Source organism: Cyrtonyx montezumae, unplaced genomic scaffold (genome assembly GCF_038088225.1).
Source record: "Cyrtonyx montezumae isolate F1298 unplaced genomic scaffold, pur_monq_1.0 scaffold_13, whole genome shotgun sequence".
Lineage (NCBI taxonomy): Eukaryota > Metazoa > Chordata > Aves > Galliformes > Odontophoridae > Cyrtonyx > Cyrtonyx montezumae.
In genome coordinates this window covers 33,997,452-34,022,129 of record NW_027071859.1, presented here as the reverse complement: position 1 = coordinate 34,022,129, position 24,678 = coordinate 33,997,452, and the positions used below count along the sequence as shown (strand labels likewise).

The 24,678-nt window shown below is 44.0% G+C and overlaps 3 protein-coding genes across 3 annotated transcripts in view; 2 read left to right on the top strand and 1 right to left on the bottom strand.

The window, feature by feature from the left end:
- Positions 1–446: 446 nt before the first annotated feature.
- On the bottom strand, positions 447–2,662 carry PNRC1 (proline rich nuclear receptor coactivator 1). The gene is made up of 2 exons (XM_065730988.1): positions 2,083–2,662; positions 447–1,530 (listed from the first exon to the last, which is right to left on the bottom strand). Exons 1-2 carry the CDS (start codon positions 2,509–2,511, stop codon positions 1,090–1,092), a joined length of 870 nt encoding a protein of 289 aa, XP_065587060.1. The 5' UTR covers positions 2,512–2,662; the 3' UTR covers positions 447–1,089.
- Positions 2,621–3,890, top strand: BORCS6 (BLOC-1 related complex subunit 6). Its single transcript, XM_065730987.1, is given in 2 exon segments — positions 2,621–2,689; positions 2,691–3,890. Coding segments are annotated over 2 exon segments (1,125 nt in total). The 3' UTR covers positions 3,747–3,890.
- A 12,865-nt stretch (positions 3,891–16,755) lies between these two features.
- The window catches only part of RNGTT (RNA guanylyltransferase and 5'-phosphatase), a 183,323-nt gene continuing 175,400 nt past the window's right edge, over positions 16,756–24,678 (top strand). The window contains exons 1-2 of the mRNA XM_065731011.1: positions 16,756–16,948; positions 21,500–21,609. Of these exons, the coding sequence (XP_065587083.1) occupies positions 16,885–16,948; positions 21,500–21,609 (174 nt within the window). The 5' untranslated portion in view covers positions 16,756–16,884. The remainder of the gene's footprint in view (positions 16,949–21,499; positions 21,610–24,678) is intronic.

Sequence of the window (24,678 nt, the reverse complement as noted above, 5' to 3'; positions counted from 1 at the left end):
GCACAGCCACCAGCAGGAGACAACCAGTGCAGAACAGGAAGCATCATTTACCCTCTTTCAGCATCAACTGATTTGACGACTGCTTACTATAAAAACTGATATGGAGCAACGCAGTGTGAATTTGAACGTAATGCTCCAACCATCTCAAAACCTGAATTTTAAAGAAACAAAAGAATATGGAATCTTAACTGACACATTACAGAGGAAACGCTTTGTAAGCTATGGGATCTCTTTGCTATTTAGAGAACTAAAGGCTGATGAGAGCAAAAAAAAAATATATATATATCTATCAGTTACGCACAAAACCCAGTAATGCAGCAATTTAAGGTCAAATGCTTGAAGACACACACACACAAGAAAAAACAGAGACATGACTTAGGGGAGGCCAAATTGTTTTATTTAATTTTTTTAGTGACCAATTAAATTTATGGCAGAAAGCTCTGCTCTTTTCTTTTTCCTTTTTTTTTTTTTTTTCCATAAAGAAATCAGCAGTGCTCAATTTGATGGGTTGGAATTCTTTTCAAATTCCAGTTAATTTTGTTACAAACAGATAAACAGGAATTCCAGATACTGTTTCCAGAGCAGAAATTCACATTTGTATGAAAATTCCATGTTTGTACTTGATTGGGACACAAAACGTAGAATTACTGTCAGCAGTGCATGAATAAACCATTCACATTTGATCTGGAACCTTAATATCAGAAAGCTGTACTCTCCGTTCAGAATTTTCATTTACCTTGTGCAAATCAAGTCAAGTCTTCATGTGTCAAGCACACACTTGAAACTGTCCATATTGTATATACAAGACATCTACCATTCAGGCAGTGCAAAATACATCCTTTCATAACAAAACTAAAATGTACCTCTCAAAGTATGAACAAGAATATACACATAATACATGATGTACACTATTTACACGACCATAAAAAATATAATACAAGGAATTCTGTATGTGATTATAAGACTTGACAGTCTTTCGTTCTTTTTTTTTATTCTTTTTTTTTTTTTTAATATATTTTGTTTGCAACAAGGCATGTGTAAGTTTCCTGGATGGAATTGGCTTTGCAACTGCTCAAGAGAGCTCGGAAACTACACCTGAACTTTGAGGAGAGTTTTCAGATGGACTGCCATCAACTCCCTGTTTTGGTCAGAAAGCTCAGCTGTGCCCCCCACCCAGTGGCTGGGGGGCTTCGGAAGGACGCTGGGAGACGGCGGGTCACTGAATTTCGCCCCAGCGTAGTTTTCTTTTTGGTTCGCGTCTGTGAGGGTGATGGGTTTCTTGGACTTGGCATTTCTGAAGTTCTCTGTGTTTTTAAGTGGCTTTTTCTCCTGCTTCTGAATGATTTCTGGCGGTACCGAATCTTGCCAAAAGTTCTCTATCTTTTTTGCCGAGGTGATCTTTGTCAGGGGCACGTTACATTTAGTCTTCTGCCTGTTAATCTTTGGTTGTTCACACAGATGGAAACCGTGAACGGGCTGCCCGTGGGGAGTGGCAGCCTTCTCAGTCTTTCCCATCTTGTTCTTTAAGAACTGAAGAGACAAAGAACTCGTGTCAGCGCACGATCCCACTCAGGATTCCAGAGGCTCTCGTGGCAACGGACGCGGCTGCAACGAGCCGTCCCCTTCGAGCTGCCCCACGTCCTTACAACTCCTCCGATCCTGACCCTGAGCCCAGCAGGAGCGCCTTGCCCCCTCCTCCCCACCATCCCCCCACAGTCCGCGCGCGGCCGCCATGGGGCGCTGCGCCCCCCGCACGTCCCGCCTGCGCGCGCACGGGCAGCTGGCGCGCGTCCAGCAGGCTAAATCCGGCTGTTGCTGGGCGCAGCGGCGCCCGCCCATTGGTGGAGGCCGGCAGCCAATTGCCGACCGCGATTCCACTCGCTCCCCACACCCCCCCCTTCTCCCAACAACGGACGTAACGGAAACTCTCCTCCCCCCGCCCCTCACACGCAGACACAGAGCGAGGGGAGGGGGTACGCCGCCCGCTGCCCTCCACCCCCTCCCCCCCGCCTCGTCCGAGGAGGGGGGAACAGATCGCTCTGAAAGGGAGAAAAGTCACTAAATCTCGGAAACCCTTCTTACCTCCTTCCTGAGGGGTCTGCTGGGCGCGGGTCTGGAGGGGGCGGGTGCGAGGGACTCCTCGGCGGGGGTCGCCACCAAGCCGGGAGTGGCAGAGACAGCGGAGGCGATGGGAGCGCCGAGTTCGGCCGGGCCGTGAGCTCCGAACGGCGTCCTTCTGCCCAGGCCGGCGCGGTGCTGCTGGAACTGCTGATAACGGCTCGGCAGGAGCCCTGCGGGGCCCGGCCGGATCTTGCCCTTCCTCCGCCTCACTCTCTTCAGAGCGGGCCGCGCGCTGCCCCCTGGACCCGCCAGGCAGCAGCTGGGCTGGTTCTCACAGTTGTTGTCCCCTCGCCTGAGGTGCTGAAGGAGCGTCGAGGGCAGCCGCCGGGGGTCTTCGGTGCCCGCCGAGATTCGAGTCAGGAAGGGCGGTGGTGCCGTGGTGGTGACCATGGTGGGACGTGGGTACCCAGAGCTGTAAAGGGGAGAGGGGGTCGAGCCCAGGCGAAGGATAAGCGGCTCGGGTCGCTGGGGACTGTCTGCCCGGGCTTTGTAGGCTGAGATGGTAGCACAGCCAGATCGGCTGCTAGGAGAACATGGCGGGGGAGTGAGAGGAGCAGCTAGCAGCGCCCCTGTGTTGTTACACGGGATGGGCACGCCCCCTTCCGCCCTCCAGCCAATCGCCGCGCGAGGACGGCGAGAGCGGCACGCCTCTCCGCCGGGCTTCACCAATCGCAGCAAACCGGCGGCAGCTCTGGCCCCGCCCCGACCAATCGGAAGCGACACAAACACTTAAGGCTCCGCCCGCTTCCGCAGGCCGCCCAATCCGGGCAGACACAAACAACGGGCACGCCCCAGTCTCCGAGTCACGGGCTCCGGGTGCGAAGCGAACTCATGGGACGGACGCCTCCCCGGCTGAGCACCGCCGGCCAATGCCGCGCGGCTCAAGCAGCACAGGCCCCGCCCCCTAGAGCCGCTCAGCCAATCGAAGGAGACGTAAACAGGAGGCGAAGCGCCCCCCGGGGGGCGGAGGAGCGTAGCAGGCCGGGCCTACCATGGAGCTGCCGGCGCCGCGGCCTGCGGCCGCTGCCGGTCCCCCGGCCGAGGAGGCAGCGAGCCGGGACGAGCGCAGCTTGGAGGCGCTGAGCTTGGCCGCCGCCGGTGGAGCGGTGGCGGGGAGACCGCTGCCGGAGGGGCGGCAGCTGCCAGAGGGGCGGCGGGCGACGCTGGCGAGCGCCCTGGAGCTGGAGGGGACTGTGCTGCGCGAGGGGCGGCTCACGCAGTTTGTGGCCAACAACCTGGAGCGGCGGATCCGGCTGAGCGGCGTCCCGCGGGGCGAGCCGGCGGCGGCGGCGGCTGGGGGCAGCTCCATCCCCGCCATCGACCCCGGGGCGCTGCAGGACGTGGTGACGCTGGCCGGGCAGGTGGCGGCGCAGGTGGACGAGCTGCTGCGCAACGTGCACTGCGGGCTGCAGGCGCTGACGGCGCTCAGCGTCGGCTGCATCCAGACGTACCGCGACGGCGTGGAGAGCCTGGGCGAGGCGGCCGACCTCAGCATCCGCGCCATGTACGCGCTGGTGGCGCGCTGCGAGGAGCTGGACCGCGCCATGCAGCCCGTTCCCGCCCTGGCCAAGCGCATCCGCGACATGAAGGGCACGCTGGAGCGCCTCGAGGGGCTCTGCAAGTAGCTCTCGGCGCTGAATGGCGGCCGAAGCGCGTCCCTCGGCGCCGCGGAGCCGCCGCCGGTTCGGAGGGAGAGCGCTCAGCTGAAGCGCCGCACATCGCTCGGGCGCTTCCCGGCTTCACTCCATTAAAGGGTTTGGACTCCTCACGCCTTACGCTTTCTATTTATTGAGGGCTGGGAAAGCTGACCAGCGACTGTTGGTGTTTCTGCCTGACCGACTTTGAAGTCGTCGTGAATAGTTTCTCGGTGTTTACGGGCGTACGTGCTGCTTTGCAGCCGTCTCAGTGCCTGACGGGGAGTAACCGTCTCTTACTGCTTGCTCTCTGTCGCAGCACGCAGCTGTGAGATGATATCAATAAGAGAATTCGAGTATGTAGCCAAACGCGTGTGTTCTATGAAACCACGGAACAGAACTGAGATTCAGCTAAGAAAAGCCAAATGCAAAGTTCTAAATAAAAGCCTTCAGATAAAATATGCTTTGCCTCTGTTAGCGTCTGTGGGTTTTCACAGCATGGAAGTTCTAACAGTATCACTGTGAAATGCCTCTTTAATTAGAATCACACGATCATAGGGGCTGGAAGAGACCTCTGGAGATCACTGAGTCCAACCCCCTGCTAAAGCAGGTTCCATACAGCAGGTTGTGCAGCAAGGTATCCAGGAGGGTCTTGAATATCTCCAGAGTAGGAGACCCCAGCACCTCACTGGGCAGCCTGTGCCAGTGCTCCTTTGCCTTCCCAGTAAAGAGAGTTTTTCCTCATGTTTGCATGGAACTTCATACATTTCAGTTTGTGCCCATTGCCCCCTGTTCTGTCATTGCACACCATTGAAAAGATATGAGAAACGCATTTATATCGCTGTACTACACAACTGTGTGATTGACATTGGTCCTTGAGGAGAATTCGTATAACTCAAAGCTTTTGTTCATGCGTTGCTATGTGCAGAAGTTACTTTACTGTGCCACCAGTATTTTCATTGAGGCCTGAGAAGTTCTCTGCTGGCTGTGGTTCTGATGCAGGTAGGTTTCAGCAGTGCATTTAAGTTACAAATGTCCTTGTGACAAGATTCACTATGGAAATGATCACTGTGATCTATAGTATATATAATGGTGCCACTGGTGTGAGCGGTGCCCCCAAAACTCTTGGGGGAGAGGTATTCAGACATAATGATGTGCTTCCTGTACTTCAGTTTGTAGTGGTGAGTTTTGCAGAAGATACAGCTCTCACTCCACTGCAAACTCATCCAAAACACTGATGACACACAGTGCTTCTAAATACGCACAATGCTATATCGTAACAAAACAGTGAGCTTTTTATACTGTACTGGTTTGCAGTTCATGACCAACTTTGTGCTTCTCAGTGCAGCCTCCACCTTGGCCCAGGAGTTGTGTTTTGTATGTGGCCTTCCTGCCTGTGCTGCACAGCGGGAGGATGTTGGAAGTGGGCCAGGCCCTGCTTGCTCTGTGGTGTCTGCTGAGGAATAACTGTGGCTCCAGAAAGAGACTTACCAGTTAAAGATTAGTGGTTAATGGAAAGAGAAAGGAGAACATGGGGCCTAGCAGATATCAGAGGTCACATAATACTAGAGGAACAGCTGTAATCTGGGTAGTTTTGGGATGTTATTCTTGGGAAAGCTTGAAATGGTACTGTTTGTCATGGAGGTGCAGTCATTTTGTTAAGTGTGGCTTTTATTTATTTATTATTATTTTTTTGTATATCGGGATTTAAGACCAAATTTTGATCCTCTTTTACAAGTCTTGATGAGATGTACCTGACTTGTGTGTGTAGTCTCACGTACAGCTACATTCTATTCATTCAAAGGTTAAGCTTTTAAAGTATACACATTTTAGTACACTGTTGGTTTTCAGTAGCTTTTCATTTACAGTCACTTATGTTCAGTGCTAATTCTCTGCTAAAGTTGTCAATTCTGTAAAATAAAACCATTACTTTTATGTTTGAAATTGTTACTGATTAGTTGTTGTTGAAGTGTTTCACTTCTTTATTATTCCTTTTCTTATTTGGTAAAATAATTTGAAGCTAATTTAAACCTCACTCTTATACCTGCGCAGAGACCCATTACTGTGATTGCAGAGCCGGTTTCAGTCTGGATCCCCAGGCAGTAACTTCTGACAGTGATGTCATTCATGGGATGAAAAAGAGCTGACTAGTGAATCACAGGCATGAAGGCAATGGTAATTAGTCTGTGTATTTTGCTTTTTTCATGTCAGTGTGAAGGCTTCAACTTGTACGAGGATCAGACTCAGTTGAGCTAGGCAGAGTGATTCTCGTTCCCAGATGCCTGCCTTATCCATGCACCACACATTCACTGCCTCTGTGGCAGGCATGGCTGAATGAAACCAGCCTGTTCTGTGCCTCCACAGTCAGTACCAAGGCATTAGCTCTGTGCCACGGGACTCAGTACTGAAATGTCAATGCAGAGCTGCTGTGGTTTGCAGCCCTCCTCTCAATCCTGGCTTCCTTTTCTGCAGAACTGTGTCACTTGGCAGCAACCATATCAGTGCTGCTCTAATGCCAGCCCTGCCTTTGAAATCATATTTGGACTGCTCATGAGCTACGTGCAGCCTGGAAGCCATCATCAGTGAACGTGATGCTGCTGCAGCTGGAGATTGCTACACTGCTTTTTTGATCCTAGGCCAGACTTTCTTGTGCCTCTTCTGTGTTAACCCTGGTGCTCTCCAGCTTTTGGATGCTGAGCTGAGCTTTCAGGTTATTCAAACCTTTTTTCTTAATCTGTCACCAAGCAGATAGAACCATGTTCGGATTTATCAAGATTTAGCACACAGTTGCATATGTTTTCTTTCTCAATCAGTTCAGATTTACAGTTGGCCTTGCGTTCCTTATCAGCTGCCAAATGAATTGCTGTTCTGACAAGATGGACAAGGTCAGAGAAGAAAAACAACAAAATGACGTGCCAAACACTAGCAAAGCTAGGTACAGAACTGGCTGTTCTAGAATTTACTTCCCTGTTCTGATAACTGCTGCTGACTCTACTAGAAATTAGGTTACTGAATTTCTTTTCATTCAGGACAACTCAGAGTTGATTAAGGAAATCCTTTAATTTATTAAGGATTATATTATTATTATTATTAAATTTATTATAAAATATAATAAAAATATATTATATATTTTATAATAAAAATATATTATATATTATAATAAAATTATTATTAAATTTATTAATTTATTATTAAGGAGATCCTTTAATTTTTTTTCCTAAGAAAAGTGTGGTTGGTTCTCCTTTATTCAGATCTGTTCTTTCATTGTTTGTGACTCTCAACTGATCCCAAATCCCTGCTATTCAGAGGAGTTTTACCAGATAAAGCCTCTATACATCAGAACCCCCCCAATCCCCGAATCCTCGGAAGCAGAAGTGAATGTCACCAGCATTTCACCTTTGAGGCTTCTTTCCAATGTCACTTAATTGTACCATATGTTCAGTAAGTAAATATATATCAACATTTTGTGTATCCTGCTGCCAACCATATACTAAAGTATAAAGTACTTCTTCCATCTATGATGTCTTCTGGCTGGAGTTTCTAGATTGGTGGTTGTACTTACTCTCATTCCTGACTGAATTACAAAGTATGCAGAATGTGAAGTGGTTGGGAGCAGAATATTAGTTGAAGAAAATGTGTCTCAGTATTAAAGATGCATCTGTTTTGAAATGGAAATGGCTTTGGATAGCATGGCTGTGCTACCAGAAGACAAAAAACTTAATTTTAAAGCTTCAAAATTGTCAGCATCTTTATAGAAGTGTGGTAGATCAGCTATTGTAGCAAACTGTATTATCTGAAACTGTGAAAACAGCCTTCAAAATAGAGGCTTTTGCAATAGGCATTGTCCAATGTAAGGCAGGTCTTACCATCAGACAGTACACTACCTAGTCAACACTGGCATGTTCATTGTGTTCCTGCCACAGCTTATTTTTAATGCTAGGAGATTGCTTAGGGAAAGGGACATTCTAATAAGTCTTAATCTGTGCAGAGCCATGGGTTGAACTTGATTCTTGAGTCCCTTTCAACTTGGGTTGTTCTGTGAGTCTATGAAAAAGAATCCAATTAGAATGATTTCTGTGAAGATTGCCCCTACTTCTGTCACCACCCTCACCTCTTCCAGGAAATAGATCATGGATTGTCCTTTCTGCTATGTATGTAAGAGCACAAATGAGAGGGAGTTTCTTTACATTTCTCCTTCAGAAAGCTAAGACTATTATTGCATCAGCTACAGGAACTGAAACTCATTGGGTTTCACACTGTTGCTCCAGCTTGGTGTCTGGAGAGACCTGTTGAGATTGTTACTCTGTACTATTCAAAGCTCAAGTAGCAGAAGTGGGCCTGTCCCTGGGCTTCCATCTTGGAAGTTAAGATCCTTCTATCCCCCTGCCATGGCAATGGTAGAATTATGCCCTTATCTGGTAATGGGGATAATGATAAAGAATCAGCATCTCACACCTTCCTGCAGTTGTTTCTCTCCTACTGTTTACATACACTAGAAGCAATGCAAAAACAGAACCTAACAATAAAAACCAAACGTAACCCCTTACCCGATGGCTGATCCTCTTCTCTTATCTGAGAGGATGTTGCTAGGTTAGCAACTTCATAAACAATCATAGTTTTGGCTACCAAGGATAACACATGTGAGCTGGCTCTCTGCAGTTTGTGTTAAATCCTTGTGAGAAGTAAGAGAACATGAGTCTAAACAAAATGAAATCCTACATTTTTATTTTAATACTGATAACATGTGTATATGACGGTCTGTGCAACACTTCCTTAACTGCTGTTTTCTGCTAATAGGGTTCTGCTGTTATGCACATTGGCTCAGAATGCATCAGTGTTAATAGTTGGGAAAGCAGAAAAGCAGTGTTGAGACAATCCCAGAATTTTGCCCAACAATGTATTTCTTCTTGGGGGTTGGACTTGATGATCTCTTGAGGTCCCTTTCAACCCCTAAGATTCTATGATTCTTTAAGTGTGACCAGCCATGCCTTTCCCTCATTTTCTTGATGGACAATGCTGGAAAAGTTCCCATCATTAAACTTGCTTATAATGCAAACAGCCGTGCCCAGTGAGTTAGGAAATACATTGTTAAGGAAAGCTTCCTTGTCTGGAAATACATATAAAGCCAGGAAAAAAAAAAAAAAAAAAAAAAAAAGAAAAAGAATACACAAAGTCGTCAGACAATCCTTTATAACTTTGCAATGATCTAATAATAATGTCTGCTTTGTCACAGGGGTTGTTGGACTGTACTCTGTAGCAGAAAATAAAAAAAGATCTCAAGTTGAACTCTTACATATTTAATAAATGACTTTTCATTCTGTAGCCTCATACCATCACTGAAGCTTCTGGCCAGATTCACTGTAATGAGATTTTTCTTGTCTGAACTTGAACCTCTGCCATCAAGGAAATGCTAACCTGAAAATAAGCTCCTTTAAAGTCAAAGTATCATTTGACTTTGTTCCTCTTTCCGTTTTCACTGCCTAGGCAATTTGTTTACTTGCTGGATTTATTTTTTTTTTAGGCTGGGACTTTCCAGTGACGTTTCCTCAGCTGGAAAGAGAGCAGAGTTCTTCACTGCTGTACAAAATTGGGATTTTCCATTTTCCCAGACTCTTCCCCTATGCAATTTACAGTTGATGATAGGGATCTAGTTTGGTTTTATTTCCTTCTTCATAGAAAGGGATTTGCAACTACAAGTCTTTCATCTCTACTGCTCCAATGTCGTCAGCTTTGTTTTGAGTGTTTTGAAACTTATTATGGTTTCCACCTTCCTTACCATTTTCCATAGCACACCACTTGTACATCATTTCCCCTGAAAAATCCTTGTTTGGGACCTTATTAATTCTCGGCATTGGTATTTCATCCCACTCGTCTTCTGGCTTCAGCTGTGTGGCTTGGTGTTTCAGTTTTTCTGTCATACAACATGGCATCAACCTTCTTTCTTACTCTCCAGTGACATTCTCTTTCAGCTACCTTGCTGTCTTTCATTCATTTTCTGCCTTAAGTTTAAAATATTCATCTGTACATCCTGGCACAGGCTAGCTTCTGCTGCCTACCTACACCTATCACCAACAATTACAAAAACTTCAGTCCAACCACCAGGGTCTATCTCTTACATTCTAACTGAACCCTAAGTAAGTGAGGTAACTGATTTGGACATTATGTAAAATAGGAGCCATGGAACATATTTCCTGTATGTGTTAATATAAACCAGAAAAATTGTGTAACATGTTGATGACTACTGTAATTTACAAAGAGCTGTAGAAACTCTGGGTTGCAGTGTTCATTCATCATCATTTGTGGTTGTGAAATCAAATGTACTTAGTCTCTGTCCTTGACTATTTATGGGATATGTTTTGAGATAGAGATGAATGCTGTGTCTCGGAACCAGGCCTTGTTAACAGACAAAACAACCTCTGGGACAAAACTGCATGCTTCACTACAAATGTGTGAGCCAACCTGTTACAAATATCTTTCTGGTAGTGATTTGCTTAACATTTGGGGAACAAGAATTTCCTGGGTCCAACATAGACCATCAGTTTCTTGTTACAGAGTGTACCCTCAGTGGCACGATTTGTCACCACTGCCTGCTAGATAGCCTATCTTTAACAGTGTGTATACTTGTGTAAAATGACAGCTGGCTGATGCAAACATGGGTAAGTCTTACTGGAAGGTTTCTCTGTTACATTTTTTCATTTATGAGGATTTTTCCTTCTGTTCCCATTTCATTTCTGTCTGTTTCTCCTGTGGAATGTCATGGCTGAGCCCTAGGCAGCACTCCTGTCCCTCTAACAAAGTAAATCAACAAACAGATTTAGTGCATACATTATGTTGGCTCAGCTAGTGTGGCAGAGGCCTGCAGTCCTTTGGAGTTCTATTCAGCACCTGACACTGGTGAATTGTCGGTGCAGGAGAACAGAGCTGTGGTGAGTCAGTGCTCATGTGGTGTGCCCCTGGGGCAGAAAAACATCAGAGATCCCATGGGTATCTGCAGGACAGCTCCAGGTTGCTTCACTAGGAGAAACAATAAAGGAGAAGTAGGTCAATGAGGCTTGGGGAGTGCCTGGCTGCACCTCAGTCTGCCAGCTCAGGCCTGGAGGCTGGCTCTATTTCCTCAGCATCAGGAATTACTGTAACACTGGAGTGATTAATACTCTCAGAACTAGATACACATGTATTTATCGTGTGTTTGGATGCCATGGATCATATAGAAGAGAACACTATTTAATGCTAAAAAGATGACAAGAGCAAGTGAACCATCCTTTGTAGCCCACAGCCCCTAGAAAGGAGAAAGCAAGTCCAAATTTTTGTTTTTGTGGTAACAAAACCAACCAAACAAAAAACCTGTTACTGTGTCAGCAGGTGTCAGATGCAAAAGAACACAGCTGGATGAGGAACACACAGATGTGACCATAATTACTGACTGTGATTATCCACGTTTAACTTTGTCTTGGTTTCTTCCATATCGGAAATCTTAAAAGATATAGCAATAAAATTCCTGTGTGGCTGTTCTACTGAGGTATGAGTAAAATGTTTATTCCAAGAATTTTTATACATTAGAGTAATAATTTAATTTTGTACTTCTAGTAGTTCAGCTTCATGAATTAAAAGGATCCAAAATTCCTTAGGACACTTGGTAAATGACAAAGCTGAGACAAAGGGAGACCATTTTCTGTTTCCAGCCCCCACATGTTACAAAATGAGAAGCTTGACCCAGTAGCAGTCCAGCAGTGATGGAGGAAGCTTGCTTTGGGCACCATCAGCACCCAGCTTTGTTTGCTCAGCACGAGAGGGGCACAGGGGTGCATAGCCCAATGTTCACTACAGAGATCAGCCAAGTGCCCAGAGAGGGCTTGCAGCAACTCATGTTCTGCTGACCCATGGCCTGCAGAGTTGTGCTGCTTGGTCTGGAGCTGGGTTGCTCCTGGAAAGAGGCCTCTAACTAGGAGCACTTTTGACTAATGCCTTAGTGCATTAGTCATTAATGTGCAGTTAGCTACATAAAAACTCCTTTCCACCTCACTGCAACTTCAGCTGGCGAGCTGGTAAAGATTACCTAGCAACAGCTGCCCTTTTTGACACTGGTACAAACTGCAGTGTAGAGAAAAATTGAGAATAATTAAGGGAGCTGTACTTTGGGACAAAATGCCTCATCTTTTCATTCTGACCATTCCCTTTGTGGTAAGCAAAAATTACATCTAAGACACAAACAATTGAAACGGGCTTCTTACATACCTTTATGTACAACCAGGATTATGTCTGTTCTGTTCATACTCTTTTGAGACCCTCTATCTGTGTGTCAGGGTTCAATAATCCATTAATTATGTGTTTTGGTTCTTTTCATGACCCTCCACTGTTGGGTATGAATATTTCCTGACACATTTTTCTAATTCTCCATGTTAGAGAATACATATAGGCAGGGCTTGATTCACAATCCACTGAAACTCATAAAAGTCTTCCATGTAACTTCAGAAAGCTTAGAATTGCTCCACAGTGGGTCTCTGTAAGAAAGAAAAAAATTCACATCCGATTATAGCAAAAAATAAAATGCTGAACTCATTTTAGCACATCTGTGTGTGGAAAGTTATGTGGAGATTTTTCTCCCCAGAGGGATTTTTGAAAGGCAGTTTCTGAACAGCAGAAGTAGATAAGGGAATTCACAAAATGGCTTTTCACAGAAGAGTTAAGATTTCACAGGAAGAGCCTACACCCTTTCAGTGCGTAAAGACCGTTCAGCCAAGCTCTGAAACTTCAAACTACTGGAACACTGTGTGAACCTCAGAGAGATCAGGAAACTCATCTCAGGCAAGTGCAGTCATCCTCACAACTCCTTCCCTTTCTCAAGGACCATAATCTCTTGGAGTAATTCCCTTGAAGTCCATATGGAGAAAGACAGCTTCATACCCATACCAAGTGAAGGTTTGAGTATGAAGACAGTAGGTTTATTTTCACATAACCACAGAAGGCAAAATCAGTGGTGGAAAGAAATGGCACAGACTGTACGTGGCTTTGTGACCAGCAATGGACTGTGGGTATCACACTGTCTGAGGAAAAGCCTGTTCCATGATGTCTGCCCAGGCTGTTACTGTGATGTAGCCTAAAGTGGTGAAAATGTGAGAAAGAGTATTACTAGGGAACTCCAAACCTGTGCCTAATGAAAACAAATTTTCTTTTCTTTTTCTAAGGAATGCTTGGAAGAGGTAAATTTACAGGCTATATAATTTCATTGTCTAAAATGACATTTGCCAACTTATTCCTAAGGTTTCTGAGATCAGTGATACTGCAGGTACATGTGCCAAGATATTCCTCTTGCTCTATTCTCGGTTTTGAGGGAAGCTCTTGCATGAAAGAGTAGGATGTGTTCTTGTAAAGCTTGTTCCACAGAGAATACAGACAGAAAGCAAAACTAACTTCACAAGGGCAATGTGTTTCAGCATCTTATTTTCTATATATGATTCCATAAACATATATTATTTATATGCAGTTAAAAAAAAAAAAAAAGCCTGAATGGCTGCCAGGCTGATCACTTTGCCTCGCTCTGTATTCCTTTCCTTTGTCTTTAGCCAGTCCTTGGGGTATTTTCAGGACTGAAACACCTCAAGTCAGAGACTATGGTTTCCATTCATATTGGACAGTACATTGTATACTCTGAATCCTACAGACGTATAAATAAAAATAATTCTGTATGTATTTTCTTATCTCCTGTATTATATAGTTCATACGTGTGCTATTCTTCACAGGCTTCATATTCACATATATCCATAGTATACATATCCATAGGCTCAAACTCTAGATGCAGAAAGTCAGAGAGTATCTGTGGATAATCTTTGTATACCTGATCCCATGAGAAAAATGTTTCTACTGGTAGAGCAACCCAGAACTCAAACATCATGCAGCTTTGCCGGCTTAAACTTAGAGCCCCTTTGGCTACTTCAGGATGCAGAGAAGTGAGAACCCCCAGCAGCTACAAATTCAGTTACACAGTTTCAACCACAGCCTGCACTCAGGGCGTGGTTTTGCTAAGGTGTCCATCTTTGGAAAGCAGAGAAACTAGAAAGTGTAACAACAGAAAGCTGTTTTACTTTGCGGAATCCCATCGCTCACTAGATTAGCTCCAAAGATCATGAGTCATGCTTTCCACTTTCTTTAATTAGAATTTGTTTCTCTGTATTATGTCACACTTCTCCCTACTGCTAGTCATCTTCCATCGTGAAATTCCAGTTGATTGACTAAAATTCCATGGCTGTCCATACTGAAAGCACACTATTATTGTGTGATTTCATTTTATGCAACAGCTCAGATGTTCTTGAATGTTACATCTGGATATTTTTCAAGGTGTAGGTTTTCATTGAAAATCGTTCCTCACATCTGATGCAAGGCCACAAGTGTTGAGGTCAAACTGCAAGCGCACTGGGGAGATCGGTGTCAGTCCACTGGGAATTATAGATGTTTTGCTCACGATCCTGTTGTCCAGCTCCTTACCTCCATTACATCAAGCACACTATCAGTCCAGCTGCAGAAGATCAAGAGGAAGGCAGCTTGTTTTTTGAACCTGAAGGTCAGTATGTGAAGTCACACTCGTTGTCCTCCAGTAACAGCAGCTACTTTCTTCCCTCTGTAGGTGTGAGGAAGGTTTGCAGACACACAGCTTTCTGATTCCTTTCTAGCATGATATCCAGCTCAGGGACCTGGATTTATAGGACCTCCATCTGAAGCTCACTGCGTGCTCCCTGCCTATGCAGAGCTTTACTCGTTGCACAAACACTGTAATACCTTAGAGGCTTGTGCTAAAAACACATTTTCCCAGAATGAAACCCTGAAGGAAAATTTAAGATTCACACGAAGACTTGAAAGCAAGTTGCTTATATTGCATCCATTAGTCTGTAGGTTTTATTACTCTTGCAAAAAGGAGGGTGTAGTCTGTGCTCTACTAGATGTCTGGCTTGCTTTCTGTTGCAATTTAAATTAGGAGCTGTATCATAATCTTGCATTATGGAACAACTCCAGGAGCTGATTCGGGTGGTTTCATGCTGTTTCCTGTTTACTTTGGATAGGAAAAATAACTGTACTTCAGCTTACATCATGTTAAGTCTGTGAGGTTGCAGTGCCCCCTAATGCCTTGAAGATTACAGATTGGTAATTTTGTTGCTGAATTCTCAAAGGAAGGAAGAACGCTGCAAATGACATTTTCTCCAATGTACTGGAGAACATGGAACATAGTTTGAACATCCCTTTTTGTTATTTTAGATGCACAAGGATTAAAATAATTCCTTTTAAGGTCTTATTTTCATTTTCAAACATGGAAGAATAATTTATTTGTCTTAGAAGTCAGTTTCTTGGTTATTTCTTGACACCAAGCAAGTGGACGTGGTTCAAAAACTGTTGAGCCACTCAGGTTTTCTTCTTGTTTACAGAAGAATTGGTGCATGCTCAGCATGTTCAAATGTTTGCATGTTTAGGTTCTCTAATGAGCAAAAACGACCATAATATTAAACACATGTATGTTTTCAAGGTACTAGATGATATTATTATTATTATTATTATTATTATAAGCTAGAGACTAAGTACTGTTGGATTAAGATACAACTACAGTCACAAAGAAGTTTTAGTACTTATTCAGGTTTAAACAGCACTCACTCCTCCCCACAAAAACTTCATGCCTGCTGAACAGTAAAGTAATAGGGCTGTTGACATAGCAGCATGTAACCTCATATTCTTTCTTCAGAGAAAAAAAGCTGGTTGGTCCTCTTTGCCTTGAACGTCTATCAGGGCTGGTGTACCTAAACGAGCTAGTTACAATAGTAATACAAGTCATTATTAGCATACTACACTATATGCAGTTAGTAGAAGTTAATATTAATAAAATGAAAAGTGTAAGGTTATTCACCAGCAACAGTTTGAATAAATATTCAGTCTGTAATTAGGAAAAAGATATAAACTGTGTTTTTCACATGTTTTCTTTATGTTCACATTTTTTCCTTGTTTTTCAAGTCAAAGTAGAACACAATTGCACTAGCAGAAACAATGCAGATGAACTGAAATCAGAGAAGCCAACAGAGCTGTGAAAAGAATGAACTTGGGAAGATAACTCACTGATAGTCTTGTTTCCTCTGACAGGAGGATTATAATTGGCAAGCAGAAACCAGGGTGAGGATACAAGAGTCTGAACGCACGTAGATAAAAGAGAATCGGCATAGAGAAGAGCTGAAGGAATTCTCTACCACGAACTATTACATTTGCATTTGTTTTCTCAAAGGATTGCAGAACCACTCCTCATCGTCCTATGTTTTCCTTCGAGCAGCAAGTGCAGTCTTACACAAGCCGCATTAAGAACGTGGGGACTGGGTGCCCTCTGCTGGTACAACAGGAGAAGTAATCTTAACCGTAAAGCCAAGAGGAAAAGTGCCTGCCGGCAAAGAACGCTTGATGTAACACACGAACGGTCATCCTCTGCATGCGTAAATTGAGTGTCTGCAATGGCAAGGCCCAGTGGGAACTACTTATGCAGAACATGCAGATAAGCCCCTCCGAGAGCTGTAAGTTACCAACTTTTCCAGACCTGAAAGCAATAGAGGCAGAAACAGAGCAAGATAAGAGGAGGCACTTTACATGTGTGTTGCTTCTGGGGGGGGGGGGGGGCGATGCAATGGCATCTTCTGAAAAGCGTGAATCCTTTTTGCTAGACAACACCGGTCATGTAAAATTCCCAATGGAATACACTGAACAGTAAGAGTAAAAACGACTATTCCGTTTCCATACACCCTGCCTGCGTGCCATTTCTCGACGTCCTCTTAGCAGCGCGATCACTTTTACAATCTGCGTGTGGCTTGCTGAACAATGACGCAGACGAAGCAGTGCGTGTGAGCGGCACGCGCTCGCGTTCCTCGCCGCGGCAAACCGCCCACCCGGCTCCGCACCGCCCGGCGGACCCAGCATGGCGGCGCCGGCAGCGCGCACCCGGAAGCGGAAGCGGCCGCGGAGCACTGCGGGCCGGCGGCCGAGGCGGAGCTGGGTCTGAATGAAGGCGCCGCGGGCCCGGGGCCGCGGGCGCCTCTGAGCGCCGAGGGGCAGCTCCCGCTCGCCCGTTTCTCCCTCCCTCCCTTCCTTCCCTTCTGCCCCGGGCCCGGCCATGTCCTACAACAAGATCCCGCCGCGCTGGCTCCACTGCCCCAGGAGGGGACAGCCCGTGGCAGGTGAGCGCCCGGCCCGGCCCCGGCGCGGCTGCGTGGCGGCGGCGGCCCCCGCCGTGCCCGATCCTCTCCGCCCTCCCATATCCGCCCGGCCTCCCGCTTTGTCCCGTGGCCGTGGCGCCGCGCTGAACCCCGGGCTGAGACCCGGCGGAGGAGGGAGCACCGGGGCGGTGCCGCCCGCTCCCTCCCGGAGCCCTCAACTCTGCGCTTCCGCTCCGCGGCGAAGTTGTGGGCTAGAAACTTGTGCCTCGCGTCACGGCTGCAGGGAATGGGGCTGCTCGGGGCGCCCACAGCCCGGCCCGGGCTCTGCGGCCGCCGTGTGCCTGCCGTCCCCTGCCGGAGCGCGCACGGCCGCGACTCCACGTGCGGTGCTGCCCCGATTGGTGCTCACCCTCGGGCGCGGGGTGGGTGTCACGGAAACGCTCTTTCGGGTTGGGAGTTCAGCGCTACAGCCTCGAGGTGAATGCCCCCCAGCGTGAGATAGAGCAAGCAAGCTACTGCGCCCAGATTTTTTACAGTTAGTACGCGTATCCACTAAGCAATTAGGAACCCCTCTTTTTTTTTTTTTCCCCACAATACCTTCCAGTTTTCACTCATCCATCTCCCTGTCTGTGAGAATTTCCAGGTACTTACCCACATGGCGTTTGCTGCTCTGTGTGCTGTGCTGTGCTGTGAGCCCAGCGGTAGTTAAGTGCCTTCCTTCTCTGACCCACATCTCTGTGTCATCTCTAAAGATCACTTCTGTCCCTGCCACTTCTTTTAGGGCTGCAGACATGGGCAGTTGCTTACAAACTTATTTGCAGCTTGCTCACACACCGCAGGAGCTACAATATTTCCCAGCAATATGCCATTTATCAGTGTGTCATTTCAGCTGCTCGTCGTGTGGGTTATTGTTTTCCCCCTACGTTCTTTGTACTTCTCTGAGCTTAATTAAAGAGCATTATCTTATTGCTTATCTCCCTTATCTCTTTTCACTGGCAAATGTTTTGCTTTGTATTGGTTAGAAATTTGGTAGCATAAGTTGTTAGCCCTTGGCCATGACAAAAATAGACCTGTGAATCTTTATTCTTTGTTCTTCTCAGCAAGTTCTTTATTTCTAGAAGTTGTTGGGTTTTTAAAATTTATTTATTTATTTATTTATTTAAGCCAGATCTGTTTGCTCAAAAAAAACAGGCAGAGTAAGCACAAATGTGGTTCGTCAGCATGTCATCTGCTGAGTGCTGAATGTATGGTCTGTGCTTGTTCAGGAACTGCAAGGTGGCTGTTCTGCTGTGTGCAGTCAGACACAAGAAGTTAGTGCATAAAAGAGAGGAAAGTGCTTGCTTCATTTCTTTGGCTGCCCTATCAATGCATTCATACTTTAGTTCACTTAATTTTTAGGGATTTTGTGCATGTGTACAGTTACCAGAAATCATAATAAACCATCAGTCTTACTTTTTTTTTTCTTATTCTGCATTCAAAACATCTAACTATTTTAGTGACATGTAAGTTTTAGACTTCACTGATGTTGCTGCTGTCTCCCAGATGCTTTATGTTCCAGTTTTGATCAACTTTTCAAATGAATTTGTAAGCATCTGTGCACGGCTTGATTCCCTTCTAATAGTGTGTTAGTAATACTGTTACTCAGCAAGGTTTGTCTGACTTCTGTGGGCTAATAGTCATCACGTGTTTGTGTCCCTCTTATGCTTGTGGCATCTCCAAGTTCTAGACTTTGGCTAGTGAGATCTGGAGCTCTTCTGTTTGTGAGGTTGAGTTCATTCAGGTTAACAGGACTGTCATTCTTTAAGTAGCAGTGTGCTGCCACTGGTTTTATGAAACGTTTTCACATTGCATTGTATTGTGCTAGCAGCTCAGTCAAATGTTTCACAAAAAGAGCTTTCTCTGAACTCTAGGAACTGAAGTTACCAGGTTGCTTTTCCCTTTATACCCGCTGAAATCACATCTGTTCATTTCTACCAGAGAATCTTAGCAATATACTGAAGAAAAGACATGAGAAGTGTTTCAGCAATGTCCTTCAGCCCACTGTTTGTGTTAGTTAATCCTCTTCTATTCTTGCACACTGCATGCAGAGTTGTCAGGTATTATTAAAAACTTCTGGGTTTCATTTGGGGACAGCACCTCTGGTTTGGAAAATTGCTGAGCTACAACTTGTTGCTGTTTGAAGGAGTCATCTGCTGATGGATCGTGGTTGTCATTTTATGTTCTTTCCCAGGCATCTGTTACTGAACTGATTTAATGGTGAGTTACAGATGCTCTGACCCAGTATAGCTGTTCTTGATACATAGGACTGCTACTTTTTATTTTTCTTAATTGCAGATTTTACTGATGTTCCCTTTGCTAACCCTGGTCCCTTTTCACTGTGTTTGGCCTTCCTAGTCAATGTTCAATCTAAATGTACTATTGTCAAAAAGCATTAGTGACTACTGTCACATATAGAATTAATAGCCTCGTGTCACCAAAAACTAGACTAAATTATGGGTAGCTCTTGCGCTGGTGTACTCTAGATTTAGGGAAAGGTTAAGTATGTGTCTAAAGTCAGGCATGTATGTAGGAGGTCTTATGATGTTTTCTTTGATTTCTCTCAGTTATCTGCTTGATGTATATTCATCCTAAAGAGATACTGTCTTTTACACAGGCATCTCTTATTTGGAAAATGGTTTTTGATATCCAGTTTCCAAAATGATTTGACAAGTTAGAAATCCCTTGTGGAAGTAGGTAAGAACTGGTGTCAAGGTATTTTGAAGTTAATCTGAAAACTCAGTCAAAGGATTATAGTTATTGCAGGTTAGTTTAGTTCTGCTCCTGATTTTGTGTGCTTTGATTTCCATGGAAGATCTCACCTTGCTACAGTCACTTCATCTTGCTCAATGTGAGGACATGATCATTTAATTTTCAATCCTGTATGCATGGAGATTTAAGTACTTTTGTAACAACTGCTTGCAGCTCTTTAGCATAAACTATAGGGTAAATCTATAGTAGAAACAAGATACTGCCTCATTTATAGTTCCCTATTAATAAAGAAGTTTAGAAAATTTTCTTTGCATTGCAGCTTAGATTTTCTGTAGGTTAATGAGATCGAGAGGGGCTGAGGTACACTAAAGAGAATGGGTGTGTTTGGATGGCAGTGAGGAGTGGTGAAGTGAATTAGAACAGTTTCAAGCATACTTGATGTTTTGCTGGATTCACAGCAAGGATAGATTTCTGCATTAAGATCATCCAAAATCAGGATTTGCAGAATCAGTTTGGATAGTGTAACCTATAAGTTAATATGGAGAGAAGGGTTAACAGTGAGAAAAGCTGAATAGGTGAAGGTGACAGGAGATGCAGCAAACCAGCTGAATTAAAGCAGGTAGGTCAAGCCGTAAGGAAATGAAGGAGGGCAGCCAGCCCTCATGCTGAGGCCAAGGAGAGTGGAATGGAAAGACAGGGGGAGTAGGTTAATGTGAAGAGAGTTTCTGCCAGCCAAGCGAGTTGAAGTGGCTAGGGACTTAGTGCCATCTGAGGTATATGCTGAATGTGTGACTGAGTGTCTTTTCTCAGACAAGTTAACAATGGGGATGCTCCTCATGTTGCCAGTTCTGCATGATGCTGACCAACAAGTCACGCAAAGCTTCTCTCAGTTACCTCTCAGCCTGTTGAACTCATAGCTCTTTTTTCAGTGGCTCTTTCCTAAAAGCTAAATGCTTATTTGAAACTACATAGGATGTTTTGTTAGAATTTAAGGCTGCAGAGAATTGTGTGAATTTTAATTTATTGTTTAAATAGCGGTCAGCAGTCATTTGCAGGCACATATAGTGAGAACAGGGTGCATTTTTCTATTTTACAAAGACTAATGAGCTCTCTCAGAAGTTGATTTCTATCTGAATGCAATGACTATATCACTGTCTTTTTGTTCCATGTGGTTTTGTTTGGGGAAGGGGGGCTGCCTGCAGCAAACTGAAACTGTGCAGGAAGCACCAGACATCCTGGTGGGTTATTTCAGATGTTCTGTGCCAGGTAGTGTGGATGGAAAGATAAAAGCAATACTGAAAAATCTTGGATTTTTAGTGACCGATGGGTAAGTGCTAATTTCCCTCAAGTTTCTGTCACAGTTCTGTCACAAACACAATATCTGAGCTGCATGCAGGCCCTGTGTTTTGGAGGGATGACTGCATTCCTCCTCAGGACCCCATAGCTCCTCTGGGCCAGGCATGTTAGGTACTAAAATGACCTTTCAGATTGGCTTTTTGTGTTTTCTGCTATACTGAGTATAAATGTTTCTGTTATGTGCTGTAGCTCTGCAGCCTGACCCATGCTAAAATCTAGCTGAAACAGAGTGTACTACTACTTGATTATCTGACCTGTGTTTCCCTCTTGACTTATTTGTGTAGCATTCTGTGAACTCATAGCTAAGAGAAGCTTCCAGTTCAGCAGTTGTTGAAACTTTACTTGCAGTTTCTTTTAACTGTAGAAGAACCTATAAAACTGCTTGGTGTATTGCTTTGAAATCACTGAATTGTAAGTGCACATGTACATCAGTATGCATACAATACTGTTAACATTTGTGTTTCATAGGGAAGTTTTTACCTTTGAAGACAATGTTAGGACCAAGATACGATGATCAGGTTGCTGAAGAAAATCGTTTTCACCCAAGTATGTTGTCCAACTACTTAAAGAGTCTCAAGGTAAAGTTAAATTTTCTATTAATTGAAATGCTACTTTTGTTACTAATGTTTAGACAAATATTGCTTTTCAGGTTTAAGAAAAATGATGGCTTTCTTGGAAACACCTGTACAGAATATTTAATGCATATGTGTAGCAGAAATGCTAAGTCATGGCCCAAACCAGTGATGGAGCGCCTGGTGGGAAGGCAGGGCCAACCCAGGGCAGCTCAGGTGTGTGCAGTGCTCCTGAGTGACCAGAAGGGGTGGAGCCAGGATCCACCTCTTCCCAGACCTCATTTAAGGGTTGGCAGTGGTGGCAAGGGTGTCTTGCAGGTGATCCCTGCCTGCCTGAGGTCTTCTAAGGATAAGCAGAATTTTTTTTTTTCTTTCTTTTGTTTCTGTGTTCGTGGCTGCTGCACTGAGCATACCTCACTTGCTGCAGCCTAGGACTTGGCTATTCTGCTGTCCTTGCTGTGCTTTCAATTGCATTATAGTGTTATAGTATGTATGTATTTTCTTTAAGTTTTCAGGTTTTCTCTGTACCTTGTTAGTTTCTAAAATAATTATAGGCAAGAATTGTTCAAAGTTCTCCAGCTTTCTCACTGTTTTATCATCGAGAGCTTCACGTTTTTCTGTTATTACTCTTACAACCTAATAAGATGCTATTATCAAAGTTCAGATCTTTTGAGTTTGTAGTTTTATAGATGACCTCTGTGTGGCTATGCTAAGCTGTGTTTTCACTTATAGGATTGAAACTATTTAAAAACAAAAGGTATATTTCGTAGAACTTCTCTGCTCATTGTCTCTATTTAGCCCACTTCTTTCTGTCTCGTTCAGCTGGGATGCAGTTGTGCGTAGCTATATGGTTCTGATGAGAGAAGACCTTTCCAGCCTATCACCCTGTACAGAGGTCTGTGCAGGGCAGAGTGCATCCAGAGATGTAGGAGAGGGGATTTTGAACCTTCCAGAAAGAAAAAGGCACATAACCAATTCTATTAATCTGTTTACTAAATGGTTGTATGGAACATGGGCACCACTTGTTTAGACTGCAGTTTATAAAACTAATCATGATAGATCTTTTTTATTTTACCTTTTTTCCTCTTTTTTTTTTCCTGTTAGTCTAATTCTGAATTTGTTTAACTCAGTCTGACAATATCAGAGCTTAAGCACCAGAAGAGTGAAAATAGAGATTCTCATATTTTTGCTCTTTATTTTGTGGGTCTTATTTGGGCGACTTGGTCAAGTGGTGACAGAGGTGTTAGTGGGCAAGCATGAAGCATGTGTTCTGGAAGTGGTAGGGCTTACCTTGCTTGAATGCTTGGATCTTTGTATCTACATTGTACTTGGGCTTCAACCGTGTGATTTTTGATTCCTCTCAACTTTAGTAGGCATACTTAGACATTTTCCAAAAGCAAGCTTGCTCGTTGTTTAAAGTAATGTAAAATTATGTAAATGTTTTGAAGTTGTGGAGTACTTAAAAAGCTTGTTCGGAATTTGAGTTTTTGCTTGCTACTGATATATCACTAAAAAAACCCCAACAAAACATGGGGAATGAGCCTTCATGGCCTTTCTGTCAGCCTATCAGTTGTTTTGCAGTGCTACAAGTTCATGTCTTCAGTGACTTCAGGTGATTAGAGTCTGTTAAAGCAGTTGTTAGCATGAGAATCTCCACTAATGTTTTCTTCATTTTAGTTAGCAGCATGTATTGTTCGTCTCAAACTCATTAGTTTCAAGAAATCTACTGAACATTTCTTGAGTTGCGAAGATAAGGAGTGAGTTATCAGAGTGCTGTATTTCTAGAGCAGCAATTCATCAACAATCTGGCAATATGAGATGAATGTGCAGTTGAGGAGACCTAGAAAAGAAGATTTCTGCAAGGAAAGAATAACTCATTGGGGATGGTTGTCATCATTTTACTTTGGCGGGTTCAATGCCATTACTTAACAGAGTGAATCCCTTCTGAACCTTTGTTATTATGTAGGTCCTTATAACTTACCTCCCACGTTAGAAATTTCATCAGAAACTTCCATCAGGATTTTGGTCATGATTAGGTGCTTCTGTTTGTTAACACAGATACCTTAAAGGTACAGGTTGAGCGTTTAAGATAAAATATTTCTGGGAGGAACTAAGATGGAACTTTCCTTAACAAGCTTCCTGTGTGTTTTCCTTTTCTCTGTCACAGAGTTGGTTGCTGAAAACCTTGATATTAGACACCCTTTTTGTAAGGGATAGCAATTCCTTTTTTTCTTACAAATGCCAGTACTGAAACAGTAACTTCACGTTCTTATTTAAAAAAAAATATTGCAGAAGCAACTGGCAACACTAAGTAATTTCTTTATTGAATAGGTAAGTTAGTAATATTTATGCTTTATTAATTTTATTTCTCTTATGAAGAGCTAGGACTCACAAGAATGTGCAATTAATACATTCAAGCTACGGTATTTCTATTAGGAAAACTAGTTACCAGTTCTCAGCCATGTTATTGGTTTCACAGATCAATTTAATCATGATTTAAACTACTTTCCTCAAATAAAAAATTCAAGAAAAGTGTCTGGGAGCCAGAGAGAATTCAGAGTTTTGTGGTGTGTTTTCACCCTCTTGAGGAGGATGTTTTCAAGTTCCAGAGTTTTATGAGAGACTTCTGGGGTCATGCAAAGGGAACCTAGCTGAGCCCGTTTGTTTGCAGAGCAACAAAAGAGTGTGTGTGTAAGGCATTGTAAGTGTGAGATAGCTGGAGTGAGAGACAGTGAGAGGAAGAGGGCTTTTGTAAGCACAGGAGAACGTGGACTGACCAGGCAAAGTATGGGTGGAGTAGAGGTAGTATGAAGATTGTGATTGTTATTGTATGTAAAAGATGACTGTTTCAAGCTATGGATAAGTTTTATTTCATCTGTTCGGTCATCTTCTGCAATTGCAAGCAAGAAAAAAGTTTCATTGTCTTGCAATACAAAAAAATTGTAGTGTTGCAGCAGTCCTTGTGAGAAAAACACATGTGCCTTAGTGGGAAGTTCAGCAATTTGCTCTCTTTCAAAGACATGTCATTTAATGATGGCTGGGTGTGGTGGGCAGAAAGATGTGATTTATGTAATG

Bases quoted from the DNA above. Each gene is read 5' to 3' on its own strand.
- PNRC1 (XM_065730988.1), bottom strand. From the start codon at position 2,511: ATGGTCACCACCACGGCACCACCGCCCTTCCTGACTCGAATCTCGGCG. The intron at 1,531-2,082 runs GTAAGAAGGGTT...TTGTCTCTTCAG, and splicing joins GCAGACCCCTCAGGAAGGAG to TTCTTAAAGAACAAGATGGG.